Raw genomic sequence first — 24,321 nt, 5'->3', positions numbered from 1 at the left:
AGTTCGTCAGGCGTTATAATCTAACTTTTATAAGACGTAGCTGAGTAAAACAAGGTCAGTATCACAATAACTGGAAATCTTAAGGGAACAGTACGCTGTAGATTCAAAGCATGTATGATTATTAGTCAGATCATTAAAAATACTTAACTAACAAAACCTCTACTTAAAGTGATAAGCACGTGAAAATGAAAGTAGAAAGGTTCTACAATGGTAGCAAATGGAAACACAAATCCCTAAATCTTTCTGTATACTACTGAAATTTCATGAAATATTGGTCTAAATATTTCACCACTGTAAATAAATACTCACTGTAAACTACACTTTGGGCCATTTTTGTAGGTGAACATTGTACGTGTTGTTTTTATTATTTTCTGCAAGACCTCAGGGTCTTTTTCAGATTGTCAAACAAGCAAAGAACATATTCCTTTGTTAAAAAAAGTCCCAACAACAACAAAAAAGGAAAATATTTCTGTTTTGTTCTTGGAACTGTTTAGACGTTTCCAAAAATAGCTTCCAGAGATTTTAATGGTAAAGAAGACACCAGAAGTCACGCTGGAAAAAAACCACAAAAAAAAAAAAAAAAAACCCACCCAGAAACTGTTATGCAGCCATATGTTTACTTACCAGCGATAATGCACATGATAATGGTTGTTGCAAAACCACAAAACGGCTATTTCTCCTTCCCTAAAGCTGTTGGTTTGACTAAAACCGCAAAACATCTCGACAAAAAGTCATAACTTCTGAGGCTCATTATTGTGTCATCAGCAAATGAGACATCATTGTGTCAGAGCAGGAAGTACCTAAATCTCTGAGTTCTTTAAAAAGGACCTAATTCCTCAAAGTGGAGCAATACGGATATCTGCAACTTTGGATTACGGCCGACAAAAATATATAAGGTAACGATGACATACGTTTTTTTATTTGTCAAAGTTCTAAATACTTTCAACCAAAAGCTTTATACAAATCAGTGGTTGAAGAAATGTTTCATGCTTGACCTTTTGACATTTTTGCATAATCAGAATGGTCAACACAGAAGTTATATAAGCAGCTCATGCATGGCAGTCATTTTGTAGCCTCTGTTAAATCATGACAGCGTGACATTGGCTTTCTGTGGTCCCTGCAAGATCAAAAGACCCTTCTTCAGAGACAAAAGGGTATAATTTTCCATTTTTAACATAAGTCAGTGGAGCAAATTTAGCTGTAGACACAAACTATTTGAAATGCTGCATCTGCGTCGTGGGTGTTTCAGTTGTTGACAGTAGCCACCAAGGCAGCCAGAAGAAGAATTGTGTAACAACGGGCAATACGAATGTTAACTGACAGTACAATATATATATATATATATATATATATATATATATATATATATATATATTTGTCAGATAAAGTGACTTCTTTGAAATACACACTACATAAATGTGAAATTTTATGAAAGCAAGTGCTGGAATCCAGATTATCCAGAATTAATCTGGTTTGCAGGCCAAAAGAGGGGCTTACTTCCAAAAAACCAAAATCTATCATCCACAACATGAAGTAAAAAAAAAGTAACTGCCACTATTGTAAACATAAGTAGTGAGAGAGTGGTTCCCATTTATAAACCATATCTAAATTTGCCATCTTTTTTAAAATTAGTTTTTACCTTTTTGCTTCTGAAATTTTTTCAGATTCTTTCAAACACTTAAGAAACACTCGTGCATAAGAAACATCCGAACCTCCTCTTATAGAAGGAAATAAGATAACATATATTATCTTGTCATGGGGAGTTTTGACTGTTTTTGATCGGATGCTAATAGATTTGCATAAATAAACATATGGAGCCTGAATTAAAGATTCATCACTTTGTGTTTTTAATTCACACGTTTGACATTTATGTTGCGTTTACCTTGGAAGTACAATCTCGGATGAATGACTTCACAGCGGAGCTCAGCATGTTCTACTAGCTAGTTGGAAAACCTGCGGGACTTGCTAGCCGTGACTATCAACACTGCAATTTATTGGAGTCAAATATTTTCAGATTTGAGTGAACGACTGGAGATTTTCTTAAAAAAAACTAAAAAAAACAACGAAAACTAAAATCTGTGTTTTATTACTGTGCAGTAGTATTTTATAGCTTTTTTGTAGACAAAAAGAAAACTGATAGTTAAATAGCCCTTGATGCCAGCATGTCATTTTTTTTTTCTTTAATTTTGGAGCTTGGAGCTTCCAACTTAAGCATGTTTATGAAAGATAAATTGTCCAAATCAGAAGATTTTACTGCTCAAACGTCCGTGGTCATATCTGCTGGTCTTCCTCATAATGTGCAATAAACTGAGAATAAATTGATGCTGACGAGCTTAAAGACGGTCAGGACAGTTTTCAACTATGAGTTAAACATGGGAAAACTCCAAAACTTATGTTTTGTGTAAAAAAAATACCCATAACCAGTGGAGTTTAAGAGGTAAAATAACGGCATTTAACATAAAGGGGGGGTGTCAGTCTTTATGGCGTTGGCCAAGTGTAAAAGAGTTCAGAGAAGTGGTTTGACATGTTTGGGAATATGCTATTTTCCATTAAATTAGAAGCTTTGTAATTAATTAAATCAGTAATAGTTTTCTATAGTAGTTGTACATGTCAGATGCTAATTTAACATTCCCATTTGTCTGTTTCTCTCTTTCCTAACTAGTTTTTAACTATCAAATATTCATAACTTTATTATCAGCACAGTGTAATGTCCAAAACACCATGCTGAAAAATCTCCTGGTTGTTTAGTCAATCTGTGTATAGCTGTACATGCAGCTGGAATGACTACCAAACAGGATGTTTTTGTCTTGTTTGTTGGAATATTTGATTAAAAAAAAAAGAAAAAATCCAGATTAAATTTTTTCTGGAAATTTAGAAAAAAAAATGCTTTAATGATTTTAGTTGTTTCGTAATTACTTTCATAAAAGTGATTGGTCCAGCATAAAAAGCAATCGGATCCTATTTTAACAACAGCAGAAATACATAAATAAACTCCACATTAGCATGATTTTATTGTTAATTGGTGCCAAAATAGCTGCGGAGTTTACTGGCTGAACTCGAAATGAAGCGTTTCTGGTTTCATGGAGAGCCCTCTGTGTAGCAGAACTGGGGCGTAGTGTTAGTGAGAAAAACAGTCATAGCCAGAACAGGATAAACCATTCAGGGACCTCAGTGAATTGCACTTTTGTCCCAGCCTGAGAATACAATGAGCATAAGTAGGTTACATGGATATGTGGCCATAAGCAAGAGCTGGAATATTCTTCAGATTTAGAAGAAACTGAGTAGTTCTCTGTGACCTAATAAAGTGTTGGACAATCCAAAAACAGATAATAACCTTCCTGGTTTGGAAGCTGTGCCATTGACAATGTTGAAGTGCAAGCAGTGGATTGGGCTTAGATTTGACATGCCTGCCTAATTAGTGCGATTATCACACAGCTGCACAGGTTGAGAAGATTTGAAGTGGTTTTATCAAAAGAATCATTTTCTCGGGGAATGTCTTGTACTCCCAGATCTATTTCAGCTTGGGATGTGCAGCTGTTGTCTGTGTGAATATACAGAAGTGAACTCAACAAGAACTTTTTTTTTTCAGAGTATTATTACACATGAGTAAATACACAAAGTCATCCGATTCATTTTAAAGTGCCTCAAGCCACACACTTTAAAAAAGTGGCACATGCAGGGTTCCTATTATTTAAGTCAAAAGTTCATACTTTTCCATATTAATCAATCAATCAATCAGGTGTATTTGTGTAGCACATTTCAGCAACAAGGCAGTTCAAAGTGCTTTACGTGATAAAAACACAAAATAAAAAGTCTTAAAAACATCATACAGTAACAAATGTTACATTTAGTCGAGTGCCATCATCAAAATCATCAATGGACATCAACTATGTTGGTCAATGTTCCAGTGATTATGGGTCGAAACATATTCAAATTTCCAGAAATGGTCAAAGATCACTTCATGGACCACTTTAAAAGTTTGAATACCAGAGGTCATGGATATGGAATGACATAGGGAATAAGTCTGACAGTACTTTCTCCATACTTACCCAGCTCTGGAAATTAAATAAAACTGTACACTTTCCTACAATCTTCCAGATTGTGTTGGAACTCACAGAAGCCATTATCCTCTGAGTTGGCAGAGGAGTACACAGCCTTAGATCCAGCCAATAATACCAAACTCTTTTGACCATCAGTTTTAAGATAATTAGCTATGATATTTGGTGATATAATCCCTCACCTAAAGATTTGACTTTTAATTCCACTGAAATAGAGGCAAAGTGAGGCAGGACTGTGTGTATAGCACCATTCATACGCATGGTGATTCGATAAGACATTAAAAACTTGAATCAAAAGAAAAGCTTGTGACCAGGCGTCTGCAGAGCTGAATGCCCAGGAGGGAATTCAAGTGTGTTGGAGAAAGGATGCATCTAATGGTTACAGATTAGTTTTGATATTGACCTCTGACAAGATTTGAAATTCTTTAACGTCTTAGAGAACATTTCCAGTACCAGTTGGACTCTCATTGAGCATGCAGAGTCAAACCCAAATGCCTAACGAGGCGTCGTAGTAGTGCAACAAAAAAAAGTGACGTCTCATACATGTTGCAGTCACTAACATTTTTCTGTCAGTCAATGGATAGTGTGGTGCCATTGTCAATACAACTAGTGGGGGGTCTGGGAGTAGTGCGGTACAGGCAATGGAAATGGACCGAACAGCTTACTGACCCCACGCCACATGGCTGAGTGGAAATGAGGCCTTGGAGTTTAGTTGAGTTCTAATATCTGGCCTTCTATTTTTTGGACCAAAAACAATGACTCACATTTTTTATTTATTTATTTTTGAATTAAGATACTGGAAATTCGGACCCATCCACGCATATTTTAGAACGTCCTCACTCAGTGACCATGGGGGACTACGGTCAGATTGCTGATGGAGAAATATAAACTTGCATGTCATCAGCATAGATATTATATTGCAGTGTTTCTCCCAGTAATTTGATCTAGGAGGATCATGTTTACATCAAATCCAAATGGGACACGAGAAAGGTGCCTTGAGGAACCTCACATACAAATTTGATTGTGCAGATTTATAATTACCTACTGACCTAAAGTAGTTCCCATCTGCCAAATAATATCTGAACCAGTTTAGCGAAGTACCAGACAATCCCATTTATTTTTCCACTCTTTCAGTAGGTATATTATGATCAGCAGTTTCTGACGTAGAACTGGAGTCCAGTGGACCCAAAACAAACTTTTTTGATGTGTCTCTATGAAGAAGGAAGCGAATCAACAGCTTTACCAATGTAGAGTCAGTGCTGTTGTGTGATTGAAAGCTACGAAGCATTGAAGTTTATAGGGTTTTTTAAATGAAAAATAATGAAATATGGTAAATATAGTAATATTTGTCAAACATTGGAGGTTAAATATAAGCTTGTTAATATCAGTGAGGTATTTTCAGGGCCTGGAGCAAAAAACAAACAACAACCAAAAAAAGAAACACATTGAAGGTCTTTATTAACAGCATCTTAATTCGATGAAATACTGTTGATGATATTTTCCCGCAACTTAAATTCCACAAGCTAATCCCAAATACCTCCCAAATCCCTGAAATATTGGATGCATGTTTCACTCCCCTGCCCGGAACAATTACATATTCTTAGGACAAGAATTTCTGCTTCCCCTTCATTCAATCATCACATTGTACTCCACACCACAATGCCTCACGTTGCTCCCGGACTCTGGATGGCTCAGAAAAAGGGCCGCAGCTACGTTAGCCTGGCGTGTTTAACTCCTCCTTCTGCTTGTGTCCTTGGGTGGGCTGGGGGGTCTTCAGCGCTCCCTCAGACCTGCATGGCCTCTACAAGCGCCGCCAAAGACCTCCCACCTCCGAGACGCCGGGGGTCCAGGTCAGAGAGAGGTTGACGCTAAGAGAGCGGGGAACCCTTCGCTTCCCCAACACCGTCCCATTCACACCTGCGCCCCGTGGGGAGCCCGAGGCCCATGGAAGTCCTGAAGGTAGGCCTGTTCGTGTAAGTAGTTCCTCAACCAAATCTCGTAAAAAGTCTTTCTCATCTTAATTTTAGTTAATTTGCTCCGATGAAGGTATTCGTCCTCAGAGATTTCTGTTCCAGCTCTTTGAGAGTGGGCTATGTTTAATCCATAGGGGGGGATTATCTCCTGAGAGAATTCCTGTTTCCAGACATTTTGGCATGCAAACCACCTAATCCTATTTGATCCACTACACTGACAAATTTCCATTCTGCTGCAGCCACCCTGTGAGATTCTAATTCTAATCACAAATTTTAGTTTAGTAATTCTAAAGCAAATGAAGTTCTATACTTCTCGATATCAACTTGTCACATTTTAAGGTTTAAAATTCACTCAGCCAGAGTTTTATGTCCGTGTGAGCGAAATTCCAGCTGTCAGACACTGGACAGGCCTTGGAGTTTAGTTGAGTAGTAGCCGATTCCTTGTAGCCGATTGCACTGGGTTTTCTTTGATTTTCTGCACAATCGGGTCAAAGAAAAAACTATCATCATCATTTCCGCCGATTATCACGGATACGCGTTTTAATCGCATTAGGCTGGATACGATCTGCTTGTGGGTGACGGAGACATTTAAGTTGTTGACTCGTCTGGAGAACAGGTTGCTATTTATCTTCAGCTCTGCAGTCGCTACTAGCCGCACAACGCAATCTGCAGCTCCATACCCCCTTCAACTTTAGCATGAAAATCCAATCCCGCTGCGGTGGTTTTTGGCACGTGGCTTTCTGTTTTCACATGGCTCTCCAACTGTGTGTGTCGTGGAAAGTTGCTTTGAGCAAACTATATCTTACATGTATGGATTACTAAAGATATTAACTTATTTTAGCTTGTTATATGAAAGCATTGCATAGATTAGTGCTTGACAGATGAAGGTTTCTAGTGAAACTCAGTGGTTACTAGTTACACCGACTAGATTGCTGTAATTATGAACAGTTTGTCTGTAATTTGCCTTTTTTTTTTACAAAAGTTGTTTACAAAACCTGAACTTTTACTTTTGCTGGAGTTTGTTTTGAGTAAAGTATTTTACTCAGTTCCATTTGAAATCATATTCATTAATGAGTAAAAATCTAAATAAAATGTAAAAATGTGATCAGAAAAAAATGACATTCATCCTTCTACTGGTTTGGTATTGAGATTTTGGAACTTTCTTCCAGTATCAGATTAGTATGAGATACTTGTTACTTTTATTTGAGTAATATTTTACACTAGTAACTTTATTTGCAGTATCTTAGTAAACTTTCATCAACGTAGCTGTACTTTTTGTATTCTTTCCACCTCATTTTTTCCATAAGTTAAAATGTTTTGCTGAACGTTCACCCTTGTTGTTAGTCTTTTGCAGCCACTAATGGGTTTTCTTTAAGGATTGCTCTGTATAATATTCCATTATGTGACCATCAACTCAGAACAACTTCGTTGTCCCTGCTGAATGACAGAATGACAAACAGGACGGAAGGTGAGGAGGATGTAAAAAATAATCAAGATCTTGATGGCTTAACAAAATGTAATGTAACTAAGAAACTCAAATACAAATGAGGAACTGGTAAGGAAATATCTAATCTGATATTGATAAACAAGAAAATAATCAAAAAATATGAACACAGATGAAAACCGAAACTCAAGCACTTAAGGACTGCGACAGCCCCGAGGTTGTCATGAACAGCTTGTACCTGCAAATTTCACTTCATTTTTTGAAAAGAAGTGGATACACCGCAAAAAATCTTACCAAGTATTTTTGTTCTAGTTTCTGGTGCAAATGTCTAAATAACCTTGAAATGAGACAAAACCAACTTATAAGTAACTTTTGAGGACCTTGTTTGAAGTCAGTAATTCCTTGATGTTTTTTTTTTAAGTACATGTTCCCCTGGCAGATTATTTAATCTATAAAAATACATTTTCTCGTGATATACATTTAGTGAAAAAAATCTGCCAACAGTTTGAAGAACTTATTGACTTAGAAAAAGCTCCTATATGTTGCAGAAAAGTTGCTTGTAAGGTATTTTTGTCTTATCTTAAGCATGCTAAGATATACACTGGAAACTAGACAAAATATACTTGGTAATTTTCTTTTTTTTTTTACAGTGTACTAAACTCTGGGTGCTTGGGTATCTCTGACGTACATTTGAACGCAAAGTAAATTGCATTGAGATTAGCCTAAATGTTATTGTGGTTTTAAATCTAAGATAAAGTTTTGTTTGCACTAACAGAGTGTTTCTCTTGTCCGTGTTCTGTGTCAGTGAGTATTTAATTCATTGTTCTTCATAGTTGTGTGTAGCTCAGTCAGTGAAGTGACTCATTCTGTGAACAAACAGGTGGCCCATGTTTAGGGATGAAAGCAAAAACTGTACATAGTGGCTGCAGGACATTCCTCTCTGACAGAATGACTAAAATGGGTGCTTTCAGTTGTTGGGGGGACTTTATTTGAAAAGTCGATTAGAGGGGCGCCACATTGCTCGGGTGCATGTTTTAGTTTTCTTAACTGAACCAAAACCCGACAAATTCTGCAGCACATCTACATGCTAAGGTTGTCAAAGTCAAGCTAGCATAACCGACCTATTCCCCTTTCCCTCAATATTTAATTTTTTATTAAAACTTTTTTCTGACTTGTGAGATGTGATACCCTTGGATCTTGTTATCTAGATGTCGAAGTATTGACAATTAATAGCAAAGCACTCTGTCCTTTTTTCTTAAATAGATCTCGTGTACATTTGAGATTTAGCATTTTATGCTACCAACGTGATAATTCATTGTTTTAAATTGATAATTGATAATTCATATTCAAGTCTAATATTTTTCCCCCTCAATACTTGCAGTGTTAGCATCAGATTTTATAAAACAATTTTTTTGATGTTTTGCTTTTAAATGTAATTCGCCATGCTCTCAATGCATTTGTATAAATCCAAAACCTAAACTTTGGGGTTTACTTAAGTTCTAAATATGCTGCTGTTATGTTGAGGACAACTGTTGTAGAGATTTTGTGTGGAAACATCCAACATTTATCATTCAGGCTTCACACCCTTGTTTATGAGTTTGCAGGGTCCACGGCAGTGAGAAGAGTCTTTGTGTATCTGGGAATCCAGCTCGTTTCCCTCTGAGTTGTTTTGAGTGTTTGTGCTTCTCAAGATGGTATCGGTGCTGCTAGAGACGACTGTTGTTGTTGTTGATCTTCCCGACTTATCTGGCTCGGGCAGGTGGGGAAAAACGTACAATTAAAACAAAAATTCAGGACAAGTTGTACGACTTTCTCTCATCTCCACAATGTCAAAAGATGTTAAACACAGGCTAAAACATAGACAGATGCGTGAGACAAGCTGCTCTTCAGCCATCAGCATTTTTCTGAGAATATACTGGTTGGACCTTTTTGGCTACAACTCTGGAGGAATAGAGTTTAATAAAACGGGTCAGTTTTCCAGCATCAGCCTGTTTTGTTTTTTTTTAAACTAGTTTCATGTATTCTGAAACTAGTTTTGATGTGTTTTGGAACACCCAACAACAATGTAAGTTTTAACCTCTTGCCTGTTGAGTTTAAGGCAAGTTTGTGGCATTAACTAGCCGCTCACCATCATGCCAGACAGTTGTTGCTGTGTTGTTTGGTTTAAAAGCCTCAACATGGCTCTGTCTAGTGATTTAACCTCTGAATTAGGCATTTGAACATGACCATGTGGGAAACTGCAATTTTCCATTGAGATTTTTCTTGGTCGGCACCCTTTTCTCTTCACGGTGAAAGTGTAAGCCTTGTTGAGTGTAGCCGTGTTTACATTGACCATAAAATGGTGCGAATTGGAATTACGAGAAGAAATTTGTTTAATGGAAACAAAGCCATTTTAAAAAAACAAAACCCTTTTTGCACTATGATGAGGTTTTTTTTGGCCGTACTGAAATTTGTTTCGCAAAACTGTAATGGAAACAGATTTTTTTTGCACCACGTGAGACACGTGATCAACAACCGGATGTTGCCACTGGAGCAAACTGCAAAGAAGATGACAGGAAGTGGTAGGCGTATCACCGTTTAGTTTTTATTTTTAAATTTGTATGTCTTACCACGTCGACAGACTTATTCATGTGTGGTTTTAACTGAGTGTCTTATTTTATGGAAACATCGCAATTGCAAAATTGTGTCTTTTCTACATTAGCGGAACATCGACAAAGATTTGCTCACATTCATGGCGGAATGGCAGCGAGCTCCTCTCCTTCCCCTGCTGATGGCCAGATGGGTAACAGGTGTGTTGCTGCACACCTGTCGCTGCAGCTCCAAAACAGAAACAAAACCCACCGCACCATCGCAACGACCCGGATTCCCTACCTCATATTTTGTTTTGACCTCACTCTGCAGAAGACTTTTAAATATAATTTCACGGCCTTAAAAAAAAAAAAGCCCAGACTTTCAAATTTATCTGATTTCATTCCACGTGCAGCTGTTTGTGGCTCACAGTGACCTTTGCTTCAAACTGCAGGCACATTGAGCCAAATAATGCCGCATCTTTGTGCTCTTTGATATTCCGGGCAGGCATAAACTGGAGCTGCAGTCGAGCTAAGAGAGAGGCTTTTGTCGACGAAAACCCGGAGTGCACCTAGAGCTGTGTTCTCCGTTTTGAATCGCCAGGAGATGCTTCAAGATAAGGTTTTCAAAGAAACAGGACATGTCTCCGCATGTTTCCAGAACAATCCTTTCCTGTTTTTTTTAAATATTTTTATTCCGACTAAGTTAAATCCAGCTGGCATTTGACTCGCTGCTCCTATTGCTATGGAAACGTACAGGCGGCCATTTTATTTGAACTTTTTCGCTCGATGTTTAGCATCTTTTCACAGCTTTAACGAGACTCTGCCTCTAAGTTAAACACTATTGTCCCCAAACCTAAGCAAGTGCATGTTCCAGATCGTGCAGTGGAAGGACAATGTGTCTAATTCTTGGAAGAGGACGTTGCATTCTTGCTGCTGTTACCCAAAAGGCTTCAGGGTGTTTAGCAAAGACGTCTCTTTGTCCGGAGCGCCTCCTTTTCATGAAGCGGCCTGCCTCGGCTGTCACTGCAGACAGTTGGGAAAATGTAACTGAGGGAACGAGGAATAAAACTAGGAAGCAAAAAGCCTCCAGGCATCAGTAAATAAAATGGGGAAAAGAAATCTCATTCTTGTAACCAGTTTGTTACCTCACGACCCCCCTACCCTCTTTGGAGTCAGTGTGTTTAATGATGTGGAAAATAAACATTTACTCTTCAGTCACATGTTTTATATGGATTTTCAAACTTCGATTTGCAAAAGGAGAGGAAGCTGCACTGGAGCAGTTCACGGTCCACACTGGTCATAATTCCCCCCGATGTCGATTATCTCCGGCCGCTAACTGTGAAAAATGAACACATTGTGTTCTGCAGATTTGAATTTCGAACGCCCTTTTTGTCTTGAGACGTGTCCGAGGAGTTTTGCAAATGTAGTGAACGGGGGAGGCAAGTAAAAATAAAAAAATTCCCACGTTTCTCCATAAAGAGCGCATTTCCACGTTTTTGGACTTTCTGAGAGCGGCGGGCGGCGTCATGTGGAACCTGAACAGGGGAAGCGAATTATTTTGTCATAGATGTGACAAAAAATTATTATATATTAAAAATACAAAAAAAAAAAAAAAAAAGTTGCTGCATTATCACACATCTATCCAATTGAGTTTATATATCTTTGTTCTTGAGGTCATGCTGGTGCCTTGATCTATTGATCGAAGGTCAAAACATTGAGTTTGTTGAGTTTTTTTTGTGGATGGCAGTAGAACCACAGGGGGAAAACAGAGGAGTGCGACTCTTTTCTGTCTCATGCAATACTGTCATGACAGCGAAAATTGAGTTAATATGTCTTTTTTAAATTTTTTTAATAAAAGTAACATACAGCAACTTTAAACACTGAAAAGTGTGGCTTGCACTCATAATTTGTGAAATGACTGTCACAGTCTTAGTCAGCAGTGCAGTTGGTTCTACTGGATTTTTATTTTGGAGCTCCAGAGGTGGCTGAGTGCTAATCCAGACCAGATTATTTACATTTTTATTTCTCAAAAATTCAGAGAAAACACTCACCAATTTCTCGCTATTTTCTAGCTACGCTTCACTTTGTTCAATCACATAAAATCCAAATAATACATAAAACCTTTTGATTCAACAGGTCTGACTGCTCTGTAGGACTCTGTATGTAGAATAAGAGCAGTCCGCCTGTGGAAGTGATTTTCACTCTGACCAATGTCTTTTCATTGCGAAGGAAACTGCCGCAGGGTGTAGAGTTAATATTGTCGTCTCTTTTTTTTTCTTCACTTTTTCTGGCATGAATTCCTGGTAAAAGAACAGTCTTTGATTCTATCCAGAGACTTGAACAATTTGAGTTTTATTTAGTTAATTACTCAACTATTTGATCATCGAAGAATACAAGATCGCATGTAAGAAGAGACATAAAAACAGAAAATGTTGTTGTTGCAGTTTGAAAACCACACATGGACCGTAGATTTGGGCATTTAGATTGTGGAAATCCTCTTGTTTTACCAATGTATTCAAATTAAACCAGCCCAAAGCAGGAGAGTGTAGAACTCCTTTCACGTCCCGTCCATCATGTTTGACTTGGTCATTAAAGTTGGACTGAGGAATAGAAAAAGGAATAAAAAGACATCATATTTCCTTCAAAAGCCAGACTCTTGTCTTTTTTACAATGATATTTGTTAATAATGTGTAGTATTGTTCATTATCTTGGCAGAAAGAAAAACTCTTAATTAATGTTCAGTGAGTTCAATTTTTGTGCTATGTTGAAAAGTATTTGGCTGAAGGCTAATTTTCAGACAACCTCATTTTCAGACAAAGCTCCCTTTCAGTTCTATCTGTCAATACGTCTGGGTTTAGCTTTAGCCCAAAGCTAACTGTTACCCTGAGCATTAGCAGTGACCCTAACCTCAAAGTGGAACTGCTATGCAAAATGCAGTTTTTAGAAACTCTAGTAACTGTCCAAGTACTACAAAACCTCAACTCTGCCCTTTTCTGGCAACATGTTAATGTTTCTTGGTGTCTGGAAAACGAGCCATTTATTAAGTCACAATTGGCAGGAACTGCTCCCAACCTGGCAACCCAAGTCAGCTGGTTTTACCGCTGTGTGCGCTGTACAATGGCTGCTGGAAAAGACAAGTGTTTGGTTGTTGACTTTCCATCCAGAAACCACTTGCTGCGTTCTTGTCGGTTGTGCAGGAGGCTCCACTGCTTTTGTTTCTGCTTCTGGGTTTGACTCGGGGTCAAAGATGTATGGTTGTACAATTCTGTACCTGTTCACAGCCATTTTCAAATGGGGGTGTATTATGCAGGATTCATATTGTACAAATTTTTGCATATTTGGGTTTCTATTGCTTCTAAAAACAGTCAAAGAGCTTTAAAGAACTCTCCAAGACATTTTCTGGCAATAAGTCTTTTGGTGTCGAAAATGAGCCGTTTCCAAGAACCTCTGGAATGTGACGTCACAAATCAGCAGGCACTGTCTGTTACCTAGCAACCCAAGGGGTTTTGTTGTGGACTTATCATCCAGAAACCACTTGCTGTATTATTGTTGGTTGTGCAGGAGGCTCCACTTCTGCTTTTCAAAGATTTATGGATGGATAATTGTTAAAACTGTTTGCAGCCATTTTCACATACAAGTGTAAATGTTGAGTTGGTAGTGTGGGGTCGGGGGGGCGTGGCCAACAACATCTTATTTGGATTTAAAGTAACAGGACGCCCTAAAACAGCTCATTCTGAAAGGAGCTCAAAACAGTCAGAACAAAGCAGACTAAATTCTCATTATCTAAGAATGATTTTGTGCAAAAAATGTAATGAACATGTTTTGAGTAACCCACACATCTTTCCTAATTTATTTAAAAGAAAGCATTCAGTCATTTGAATCAAAATGGTGTATTAGCCTACACACATTTGTGAACCAGAAGAAATTTTAACAGGCTTTCGAATTTCCATTTTCCAACAAAAACTGGAAGAAGGGTCAACCATGGACTGGACATACTGGGGAGTCTCTTGGTCAGAGTGGCAGAGCAATTCAAGTCCATCCAGTCATTGTGAACTGGTGTTTCCAGCAGCCATTGGGCAAGAGACAGAGTACACCTAAAGTTAGCTGTTGGGTAAAAATCAACCCCTAGTTTTACCTTCTTCTAGACCTTCATCCAACAGGCAGACTACAATTAACGCAGAAACTCAACATTGTCGTTCACAATTCCTCCTTCTTTTGGCTGATTGGCCCGGATGAAAAGCGTCCTGCTAAGTCAAATTCAATCATGAATCTCTTTTGAGGCATTTTCTCAAAAGTACTTCTTGTTTTTCTGCTCATATCACCATGAGAACCATATTAGAAATTGTGAAAAATCTGGAAAAAATCTACACTGACTATGATGGGTTAAAACACTAATTTGAGATTTATGAAACCTTTTCCGTTTGCTTAGACATGAAATCATGACCTGGTCGTATCGTTACGCCAATATGTAGAATAATTTGGAGAGGTGAACATTGAAGTTTTGTGCTATGAAAACAAAACAAACGTCCACGATGGACTTACCAGTTTGTCATTTCTATTTGCTCACTATGTTCCGGCTAATAATAATCCAGTACTGCAAGTGCCTCCATGTGCTCTTGTGCAACAGGTCTTATGCTTTTAGTTACCGATTTCCTAAAAGAGTCATCCAAAGACTTTTTTTCCTTTTGAGTGGTAATCCTCTCCCAGGAGATGTGACTAAAAACAGACCCATCACATTTAATGGCTTTAGCCCCAAAATCTTCCCGACTTATCAGGTTTTCACCGGTTTGTCTTTAAACTAGCCACCGGCCACCGCAAACCAGTCCTCATAACCAGCTTAATGTAACCGGCCCGTCATTGGTGGGACTCAGAACCGTTTGAAAAGCTCCCCCGTTGTGGTATTTCAACATTTTAGCAAGCAGTAAATGCTAAATGTCTTCTTTTGACGAAATGCCCCGAAGAGTGGCCGGATGCCAGGGGAATGGGAAAAGCTGGAGTGCGGAGAGGAGCTGATGTGAATGGATCCGTTTCATTTCGGGGGTCAAAGAGTGACGACTATCTCTCGAAATGTTGTTGGTCCTAAAGGCACAAGTCTAGAACACAGACCCATGTGCTTTCCCTGAGAAGGTAATAAATCCCTGTCTCACAAAGAGCCTATGAATAAAAGCAAGAAGCCGGGCTCGCTCAAGGGTTGAATGCAATGCAGCTCTTGTTAATAGTTCCCTTTAAACCCAAAGGTTTGGCTGAAGGAAAAGGGCAGACTACGAAGTGGAAACAAAGAAACACTCTACTATGAGTTTACAAAGAATGCTTTTTTAGATTTTTGATCATATCAAGCTGTGTTCAGCCAGCGGCCACTCCTCCCCCCCCTCTGTATTTCGTTCACCTCTCCAATTAGAGAGTTTCCAGCCGTCCACAAACAGGGAGAAAACTTTCTGTTCTCGCCGCGTCACACAAGATCTGGCGGCGACCATTTGCATTATTAACTGGATAATTGAGAACACTTAGCGACGCGTGAGGACGGTGTTTCTAAATGCCTTGACTAAATGCCACAGACTTCAAAACGCTGTTGTGAACAAAGAATCGTGAAACAATCTCTCGGTACACAATGTCCATTCTGTTCGGTTCGTCCTCTTTATTTCCGGGCAGCGCTTGCAAGTGCAGATTCACATCGGTTTCAACAAATGGATTAGAAACAAAAGAACTGGCAGCTGAAGTGTACAGACTGAAATGAAAACCATTTGGTAACACTTCATTTGAAGTGACACGGTCATAAACATAACACCTGTTATGAACATGAAGGAGACTTTATGAATGTTTATGACTGATGTCATGAAGTGTCAAGGGGTAAATAATGGCACATCTAATGCAAACCTGCATTAAAACTTGCATAAAAATTCCACTAAAACTGTCAACTTTGCATTAAAAGTGTCATTATTTACCAAATAACACTTATTGACAACAGTCCTCATGTTTATGGCAGCATCATGTCAGTCTTATGCACACCCCTTCAGATAAAGGATAACCAAACATTTTAATAACATCCAATTTGCCCAAGGATGGATTACTTACAAAGGTTTGTTCAAAAACAACAACAGTATTGTGTCAGCAATGTTTTTTAAATCACTGTTTTCATGTCAAAATGTAGTTTTCTAGTTCCTTAACAGATGAAAATAACCAAAAAAAAAAGAAAAAACATTGAAACTTATAACTAGACCTGAAATTGATCAGTTAAAAATCAAAGTGTTATTATTTCCAAGTTTGTTTATTTAAAAAAAAAAAAAAACAAAAAACTTTATTCTAGAACAAATATGAAGTTGGCCTCCTTTTGGTCTTTTCTGGTTTAGCTGTTCACCAAACCAACATGTTTAAGATCATCACATATCAGACAAAGACAAGTTTTCAAATCATGATTTCATTTATTAAAGCAAAAAAATAAATAAAAAATAAAAATATCCATACCAAACTGGAATATGTGAAAAAGTAACTGGCCCTGCAGCCTAACAACTGGGTCTACCGTCCTTTTTTCGTACTTAAATTTACACAAGAGGATTTCACTTTGAAACCCACAGGAAAACCTCTATTTGGTCTCATGTGGGGATTTTCGTGTGCGACAGAGTCGAAAAAGAAAGGAGAAGCGAAAGGGAGAAAGGCACGGAAAGATTTAAAAGGAAAGAAGATGGAAATAGAGAGGAAGTCTCCCTCTAAACCTGCAGAAAGAGAGAAAACAAAACCGAGAAACCACCAACAACAGACGGAGCGTCTGCGTATTGTAGAATGAGATTGAGCAATTTTGTTATCTCTGATATTTGAATTGAAATGACGTGTAGCGTGAATCCTCTGACGTTGCCATCATGCTCATGCTAGAGACTTTTGTGACATGTCTGAAACAATCTGAGGGTTGGCTTTTTTAAAAATTTGATACAACTGGAGATGAGTGTAAGACACGTTGAGTGGAAATGTTGGATCATTTTTACTTAAAGCCATAGAAACAAAAGGGCGAAAAACAATAGTTGTACAGTAAATTAGCATCATCTATTCCTGTTTGGGTTTTTTTTGTTTGTTTTTTTTTTTTTAGATACATACATTTTAGTTTTAGAAAGTGAATAAAATCAACAAGTTTTAATAGAAACAAACTGACATTTTGAATTTCTAGCTCGGCGAGCAACTCCAACAATTCTTTAAGATGAAAATCGTTGGTATGGCTATAAAAAATCCACATTCTGGTCTTTGTGACTGAATTGTTTCTGTCACTTCTTGAATGGCTGTTCCAGCCTTTAAAAGACTTTTCAGAAGCTGCCTTTTGTGTGTTTTTTCCCCCCGTCTCTTAAGATAACTTCACACTGCTCCAGTTATTTTAAAATTAAGTCTTCAGGGAAGAAAATTCATCATTAATAGTGACCCATTGTGTGTGTTTCAGCCCAGTGCCTTTTCCTCCGTTGGGTGAAATGTTTTGGATCACTCTTGCACTGAGAGATGAATTTCTCTACCGAAAACTGTACTGGAGGATAGAATCGTATCTCAAGATCATTTTCTGTAACATGTGGCTTTGCGACCGTTTCTCGGTTTTCGTCTCCTCTGAAGTGATCGGCTTCCTCCCCTCCCCACAGCTGAGACGTCGAGAGTTTTAGCAGGAGAATGAATCTCTGAGCTTTGCTGCTAAATGCTTGTCCGACTGACGGCATCAAGGAAGGATTTACACCTGCATATGTCCTCTTTGCATAATTGTCCGGTTGGCGTGTCTTTTTGGTGTTTGTTGGAGCTAGAAGCTGATCTATTTCTCACGATTCTTTAATGTTTTGTGCTTTTAAGCACTGGAGCAGTGAGTTCATAAAGTCAGATTCAACAATATGACTGATCTATTCAGGCACAAATGATCAGAAGTGCACTGAAACTGTTTGCTTTCAAGATTGTTACCAAGTTTTTTGTTGTTGTTTTACGTAAGGCAGCCATATTGGATTTTCAGAGTTTTTTTTAGAGAAACCTTCAGCTCTCACTTTTTTTTCTGGGACTCAAGAGTTTTATGGCTCTTTCTGTTCATTTATAGACTTCAAACTGGGATACATGGATAAAGAAAACTCTTTGTTTCGCTGATAGTTTTTGTAACATGACGCATCAAAATCCAAATCTTGTTGGACTCGTTGCTTTTAAAAAGGCTGTAATTTGGGAAAGTTTTCCTGGTGACACCCTGAATGTGAATGACAAGCTAATGGAGCTTCATCCACTTCACTTTGCATCCGGACCAGTTGGCATGTTTAACCTCTAAAAGTAAAAAAAAAAAAACCCCAGCAAACAGGCTTTTTGCTTTCTTTCTTTTTTTTCTGTAAACACTGAATACATTTCAGCTTTTATCAGGCTTGTTTGTCGGGGGGACAGTGGTGTCAATTGTGTTTCTGGCACTCAGAACAAACGATGTTTTATACCAAATGAGCAGAACTAAAGATTAAATGTTAGTTGGCCTTAAGCAAACTTTAGTTTGCAGACCACTAGCCAATCGACAGAAAGGCTCCTTTGTGCGCTGGGGGCCGTGACGTCAAAAGGCCTTCATAAAGACATAAATTCATAGTTTAATCCGGAACAACACCGAGGTGGGAGGACGAGTCTTGATGTCCTCCTCTTGTGTCTTAACGTGCATAGCTAATGAGGCTTCTTCCCAGGATAAATAAAGCAGCGCCAACGTCGGCGGGACGTCAGATTTGGGCCGGCCGGAGCCTGTCGGACGCGTTCCGAGGCGTCAGGGATTAAAACCTTTTTTTTGTTCTTTCTGATCGTTCTAATTTACAATCCCAAAATGCTGGAGATGCTGGAATACAGCCACTATCAGGTGAGATAGTCTTTTAGTTCTGCATTCTTTGTTTGATGACTAATTCAATTTCCGAGATGCCTGGAGATGTTTAAGATGTGCAAAGAAAAAGCAAAAAGTCTCAGAGTGATTTGTAGCATCTAATGCTAACGGACGTTTACATTAAAGCAGAATGGGGAGGCATTTTTGTGGTCATGTGATGTCACCTAAAGGCTCAGCTGTGATGTTTTTGCTCCATTTCCACTTTAAAGGTAATTAAACACGACATGTCATCTGAAATGTGGTCAGGAGTTTCCTTTAAATGGATCTAAAAACTAAAACTGGAATGACTGGGAATTTTAAAGCTGGAAACCTCTGTTGAAACCTCTAGAAATCCATTCACATTCAGGAGGTTTGATTCATAAATTGTCTTAATCTGGACAAAAGCTGTAGCATTAAGTAGAAAAATGTTAACATTTTTTCGTTGTTGTCTCACAGGTGCAGTCCCACCTGGAAGGTCCGAACAAGTACCACATCCAGCCGGCTCAGAGGCAGCAGGTGAGGCAGTACCTGTCCTCCGGTCTGGGCGGGAAAGCCGGCAGCCAGCCGCCCGAGCACAGCATGCCGCCCGGGGCCGCCGGCAGCGCCCCCAACAGCCCCATGGCCCTGCTCACCCTGGGCACCAACTGCGAAAAAGAAGTAGGAGCGTTTCACGGGTCGTAGCAGACACCCCGATGCAACGTGGGAGGTTTTTACCAAGCTGTTCTCTCTCACACAGATGGATGACGTCATCGACGACATCATCAGCCTGGAGTCGAGTTACACCGAAGACGTCCTGGGACTGATGGACCCAGCTCTTCAAATCAACAACCAGGTTATCTTATTTTGCCTTATTGGTTGTTTAGGGTTTTTGGTTTTTGGTTTTTATGACTGCATATTAATGCCATTGTGGATAGAATACATTTCTGCCAAATCACTCGGACTGTTTTAGAAAAAAAAACAATTTGAAAAGTCACAAATTTCCATTTTTTGTAAAATTCCAGACATTTTTCCCTTTTGTAATTCAGAAATCTTTGGAAGTTTTTCTAGAATTTTTCTGAGCTTAAAAAGTCTCACATTTTCCAAATTTCCCATTTTTAGGAAATATTCTGACTTTCAAAAGTCTGAAATTTTGAGACGGATTCATTCATTTTCCATTTTTCAAATTCATAGCAGTCTAAAATCTTCCACTTTTGAAACTCAACATTTCCAACTTGTTGTTTGTTGAAAATTTCTGAGATTCTTTTGGATGCAAATTTTCTCCTTTATTTTCTCTCTCCAAAGGCTCTAAAAACGCCTCCTTAGTTGTTTTTATTTATTTATTTCTTCCCTGAACAAAACACTGACTCCTGTTTCACCCTCCAGCTGCCGCTGTCTGGTAGTTTACTGGACGTGTACAACAACCCGGGGCTTCCGCTGCCGGGCATCGCCATCGGCAACGCCTGCGCACCCAACATCAAAAGGGAATTCACAGGTAAATAATTGAAGATCCAGATAAAAAAAAAAGGCTACTGCAAATACTCCTGATTGTTTTCTCTCCCCGTGGGAAGAACAGTTAGAGAGGAGCCATGTTAGAAAACACAATATGAAATTGTTTCTGGACAGGCTCATGTGAGTATTTGTGTGCAATTATAAGTGCACAAGACACCATTAAGTCAATGCTTTGCCAAATAATCACTTCAGGTCCAGGCATGAAGCAAGTTCTGGACAAGTCGGGATCCTGTGGCCAGTTTGAAAGCTATCAGAGGCCAGACGGCTTTCCAGTAGGTAAGAATGAAGAACGAAACGTTTTGTCGTCGGACAATGTGTGTTTTGTGTTCGACTAAACAGCACGCAATTAAAAAAAATTTTTAAAAATCCTTTGCATTTACAAAAAAAAAAAAACTCAGATAAACGTGAAGCTAAATTACCTTTATGAGTGTTTTGAGACCGTTTGTTCTCCCGTTGCTCCACAGAGGCGGAAGTTCGCGCTCTGGCTAAAGAGAGGCAGAAGAAGGACAATCACAACCTGAGTGAGTCGGTCGCACTGAAGACAAAATGAGATGTCTCTGCGTTTCTGTTTCTACTCGTGTTGAACAGAAAGGAAATGTAGTGGAATTCAAAACACCAATTCCTCTTTCTGCTCCTCCGTTCGGATCACGTCTAGTCGAGCGAAGGCGGAGGTTCAACATCAACGACCGCATCAAAGAGCTGGGAACCTTAATACCCAAGTCGAATGACCCGTAAGTATTTGTTTTGTTCACTTTTGTTGAATTGGTGACTTTATGTGACAGGCCACATTTTTCAAAGATAACAAACAACAAAGCTTCCTGTTTCCTGCCTGTCCTGGAGGGACGGCTGCAGCGGGACGGTTCAGCTTTAGGGACGTTCAAGTTTCGGAGCGAAATTCCTGTCAAATTTCAGACCTGAATACATTTTGATCTGTTGGAAAACTCTTGTTCTGTGCTGACGCGTTTTCATCCGGTCTGACTACATTTGATGTTTTTAGAAAGAAGAAAGGGCAAAGCAATAAATAAATAAACAGTCTGTCGATGAGTAAACTCTAGACAGAGACGCGGCTGTCATGGCGACCAAAGGACGTTTAACAGAAGGTCGACTGTGGAGCTGAAAACACACGAAGGCCACACATTTCAGATTGTCATTGTTTCCGTTTGTTTTGTTTTTTCTTTTTTGTTTGTAAAGAAATAAAAATAAAAATTCAATTCCATCTCAATTTTTACCTACTCATCAAAATTCTGGGCTATTTTGTGTTGAGCTGTCAGGTAAAAGTCCAGTGAAAATAAGTTACAGTTTGTGGTTGTACTTAAACACACACACACACGCACACGCACACACAAATAAATAAAAATAAATAAAGAAAAAACTTTCAAAGACATTGTATAAATCACTTTGTTACTACAAATTGTTAGGATTAAAAAGAAAACATTTAGAATTATAAAGTATTTTGTACATGAAAATGTATAAGATAGTAATGTATTTTTTCTATATTTTTCAGTAGGAAATGTTTTTGGATGGGATAAATTAGTTTTTTCATGTACATGCAAGCCACACATTTTAGATCAATATTCATTTATTTGTTGTTTTACTTTATATTATTTTCCCTGCTACTGTTTTGTGTTGGGTTATGCTCGTAAAATAGAGTTAAACTTTGTTTCTTTACTGTTAGAAAAAAAAAAAAACCCGAAAAAGTTAAATAAGGATGAATCACTTGGTGAGAAACTGGACAAGTGACTTGATTATTACAAATTAGTGAGAGGAAATTTTAAAAATGAGTTTCATTTTGTCAGGAGTGAATTATTTATTTCTCATTTTTACAGATCATTAAGTGGTAGAACTTTAAAAAGTTATTTCTTTCTGAGAATAAAAACATATTTTTTGACATACCTTTTTTTTTATTTAGAAAACCCAGCATCACTTCATTGGAAGCGTCTCTTCCTCTGAACACGCGCGCCTTGACATTTATCCATCTGCCCGTCGAGCCGCTCAACAGCGGGACTTTGTTCGCGGCGCTCTCCCTCTTCCATGTGTTCTCTTAAAAGTGCACGACTTATTGACCCGGGTGATCCGTGAAGAATCCCGCGTTGTTCTGGTCAGCTGGTCAGCTGTCTCCTCTTTGTCTCCTGTGTTTCCCCCAGAGACATGCGCTGGAATAAGGGCACCATTCTGAAGGCCTCCGTGGATTACATCAGGAGGCTGCAGCGGGAGCAGGAGAGGGCCAAGGAGCTGGACTGCAGGCAGAGGAAGCTGGAGCACGCCAACCGCCACCTGGTGCTGCGCATACAGGTGGGCCGGAGCGGCGTCCGCGACAAGCTGACCACGACTTTACGCTCGATTTGCAATCGAGGGCAGAAAGAGAGAAAAAAACCAATCATTTTGTGCATAAAAGATCATAATTGCACCGAAGAGCCCACTGCACTGAACCCATTGAATACCTCCTGGTTGTTCCACCAAATATTGATTTCTGAACTCTTCCTGAGTTAAAACGTTAGTTTTGTTTGTTTTCTTTGCATTGTTTGAGGTCTGAAAGCACCGCTCCTTTTTCGTTATCTTGACCATTTCTCATTTTCTGCTACTTAGAATTTCGGAGACATGTTGTCAGTAGTTCATAGAATAAAAAAACAATGTTCATTTTACTCAAACATATACCTATATATATATATATGTTTACAAGTTATATATAATCTTGTAAATTTGTTACTGTAAATTTAGTTTATTAGTGTATGTTACTTTCAAATAGTTTAAATAATATGATACACTTAAATACCACTCTGCGGTTCAAAATCCATTTTTTTTAGCTCAACTCAGTATGCTAATTAAATTCTTTTTAAAGGATAAAAAAAATCTTTTTTTTTTTTTTGCTCATCTTCCCTCCAATTTTCTGAGGCCCCCACTTTGAAAAACACTGGTGTTGACATGTTGGTAGTGGGGGAGGGCCCAAAAGGAAGGAAGGAAGGAAGGATGGAAGGAAGGATGGATGGACGGACGGACGGACGGACGGATGGATGGATGGATGGATGGACATGTTAAGGTGTTTGATGATGTCCCTCTGGTATTTCATGCAGGCGATTAAAACTCTGCTTCGTGTTCGTCCAGGAGCTGGAGATCCAGGCTCGGGCTCACGGTCTCACCGTCGTGTCGTCCCCGTCGCTCTGCACGTCCGAGCTGATGGCGCGGGCCATCAAGCAGGAGCCCGTCCTGGGGGACTGTCCGTCCGAGCTCTACCAGCACAGCTGCACCCCGGACATGTCCCCTCCGACCACGCTGGACCTCAACAACGGCACCATCACCTTCGACCACATGCCCGCCGACGCCGGCGACTCGGCCCACTACGGGAACTCCAGGACGTGTAAAATGAAGGAGCTGGTCAGGGACAACAGCCTGGGACCGGTTTCGCCCAGCGACCCGCTGCTGTCCTCCATGTCCCCCGACGTTTCCCACCCCGCCAGCAGCCGCCACAGCTCCAGCTCCAGCATGGAGGAGAAAGACCATGGATGTTAGCCCCACGCCACAACGAGCGGCTGAGCGGGCGAAGGAACTCAGAGGTTGTTTTCTTTTCAAAGGAGATTTTGGAAAAAAAAAAAAAAAGAAACGTTTTTCAATTATTGCTGATTGATTATTACTTTGAGCCAAGACTCTTCAGACCTTCTCTCCGTGTTTTTCATAAACTTCTCAGAAATACTTGACAAACACCCGACATGCAAAACCTTGAAAACCCTGACACAGCCTGTTTAATATTTGACGTTGTGTATTTTACATTTCATCAGAAACTGGATCTGCCCCCCCAAAAAAGTGGATGATGAAAACGCCATGTTGTTGAAATTATAAGAAAGAGCAGAAATATGAGTTTGAAACATGTTTCATCTCAACAATTGCCCCATATTTAGGAAATAAACAGCCAATCCAATAATAATAATTAAAAAAAAAAAGTTTATGTAGCATTTATTTATTGTAAAAT

General features: G+C 39.0%; 1 protein-coding gene across 3 annotated transcripts; it reads left to right on the top strand.

The window, feature by feature from the left end:
- Window positions 1-791: 791 nt before the first annotated feature.
- On the top strand, window positions 792-24,308 carry mitfa (melanocyte inducing transcription factor a). Of its 3 annotated transcripts, XM_032550505.1 has the most exons (10): window positions 792-896; window positions 5,836-6,017; window positions 19,326-19,526; window positions 19,606-19,701; window positions 20,232-20,340; window positions 20,550-20,633; window positions 20,822-20,878; window positions 21,013-21,088; window positions 22,502-22,649; window positions 23,460-24,308. In XM_032550505.1, exons 2-10 carry the CDS (start codon window positions 6,003-6,005, stop codon window positions 23,862-23,864), a joined length of 1,191 nt encoding a protein of 396 aa, XP_032406396.1. In that variant the 5' UTR covers window positions 792-896; window positions 5,836-6,002; the 3' UTR covers window positions 23,865-24,308. The 3 variants fall into 3 exon arrangements, with proteins under 3 accessions (XP_032406396.1, XP_032406397.1, XP_032406395.1); XM_032550506.1 differs by lacking the exons at window positions 792-896; window positions 5,836-6,017 and adding an exon at window positions 18,624-18,869 and having other exon boundaries at window positions 23,429-23,860; XM_032550504.1 differs by lacking the exons at window positions 792-896; window positions 5,836-6,017 and adding an exon at window positions 18,633-18,869.
- The last annotated feature ends 13 nt before the right edge of the window (window positions 24,309-24,321 follow it).

The sequence above is a fragment of the Xiphophorus hellerii genome, chromosome 20 (genome assembly GCF_003331165.1).
Source record: "Xiphophorus hellerii strain 12219 chromosome 20, Xiphophorus_hellerii-4.1, whole genome shotgun sequence".
Taxonomy (NCBI): domain Eukaryota; kingdom Metazoa; phylum Chordata; class Actinopteri; order Cyprinodontiformes; family Poeciliidae; genus Xiphophorus; species Xiphophorus hellerii.
Note: the sequence above shows the minus strand (reverse complement) of the source record. Positions and strands in the feature narration are given on the sequence as shown.

What these genes read in the sequence shown, in the direction of transcription:
- mitfa (XM_032550504.1), top strand. Translation starts at nt 18,837, where the DNA reads ATGCTGGAGATGCTGGAATACAGCCACTATCAG. An exon ending in GCACCAACTGCGAAAAAGAA is followed by an intron (nt 19,527 to 19,605) that starts GTAGGAGCGTTT and finishes TCTCTCACACAG; the next exon opens with ATGGATGACGTCATCGACGA. An exon ending in CATCAAAAGGGAATTCACAG is followed by an intron (nt 20,341 to 20,549) that starts GTAAATAATTGA and finishes TAATCACTTCAG; the next exon opens with GTCCAGGCATGAAGCAAGTT.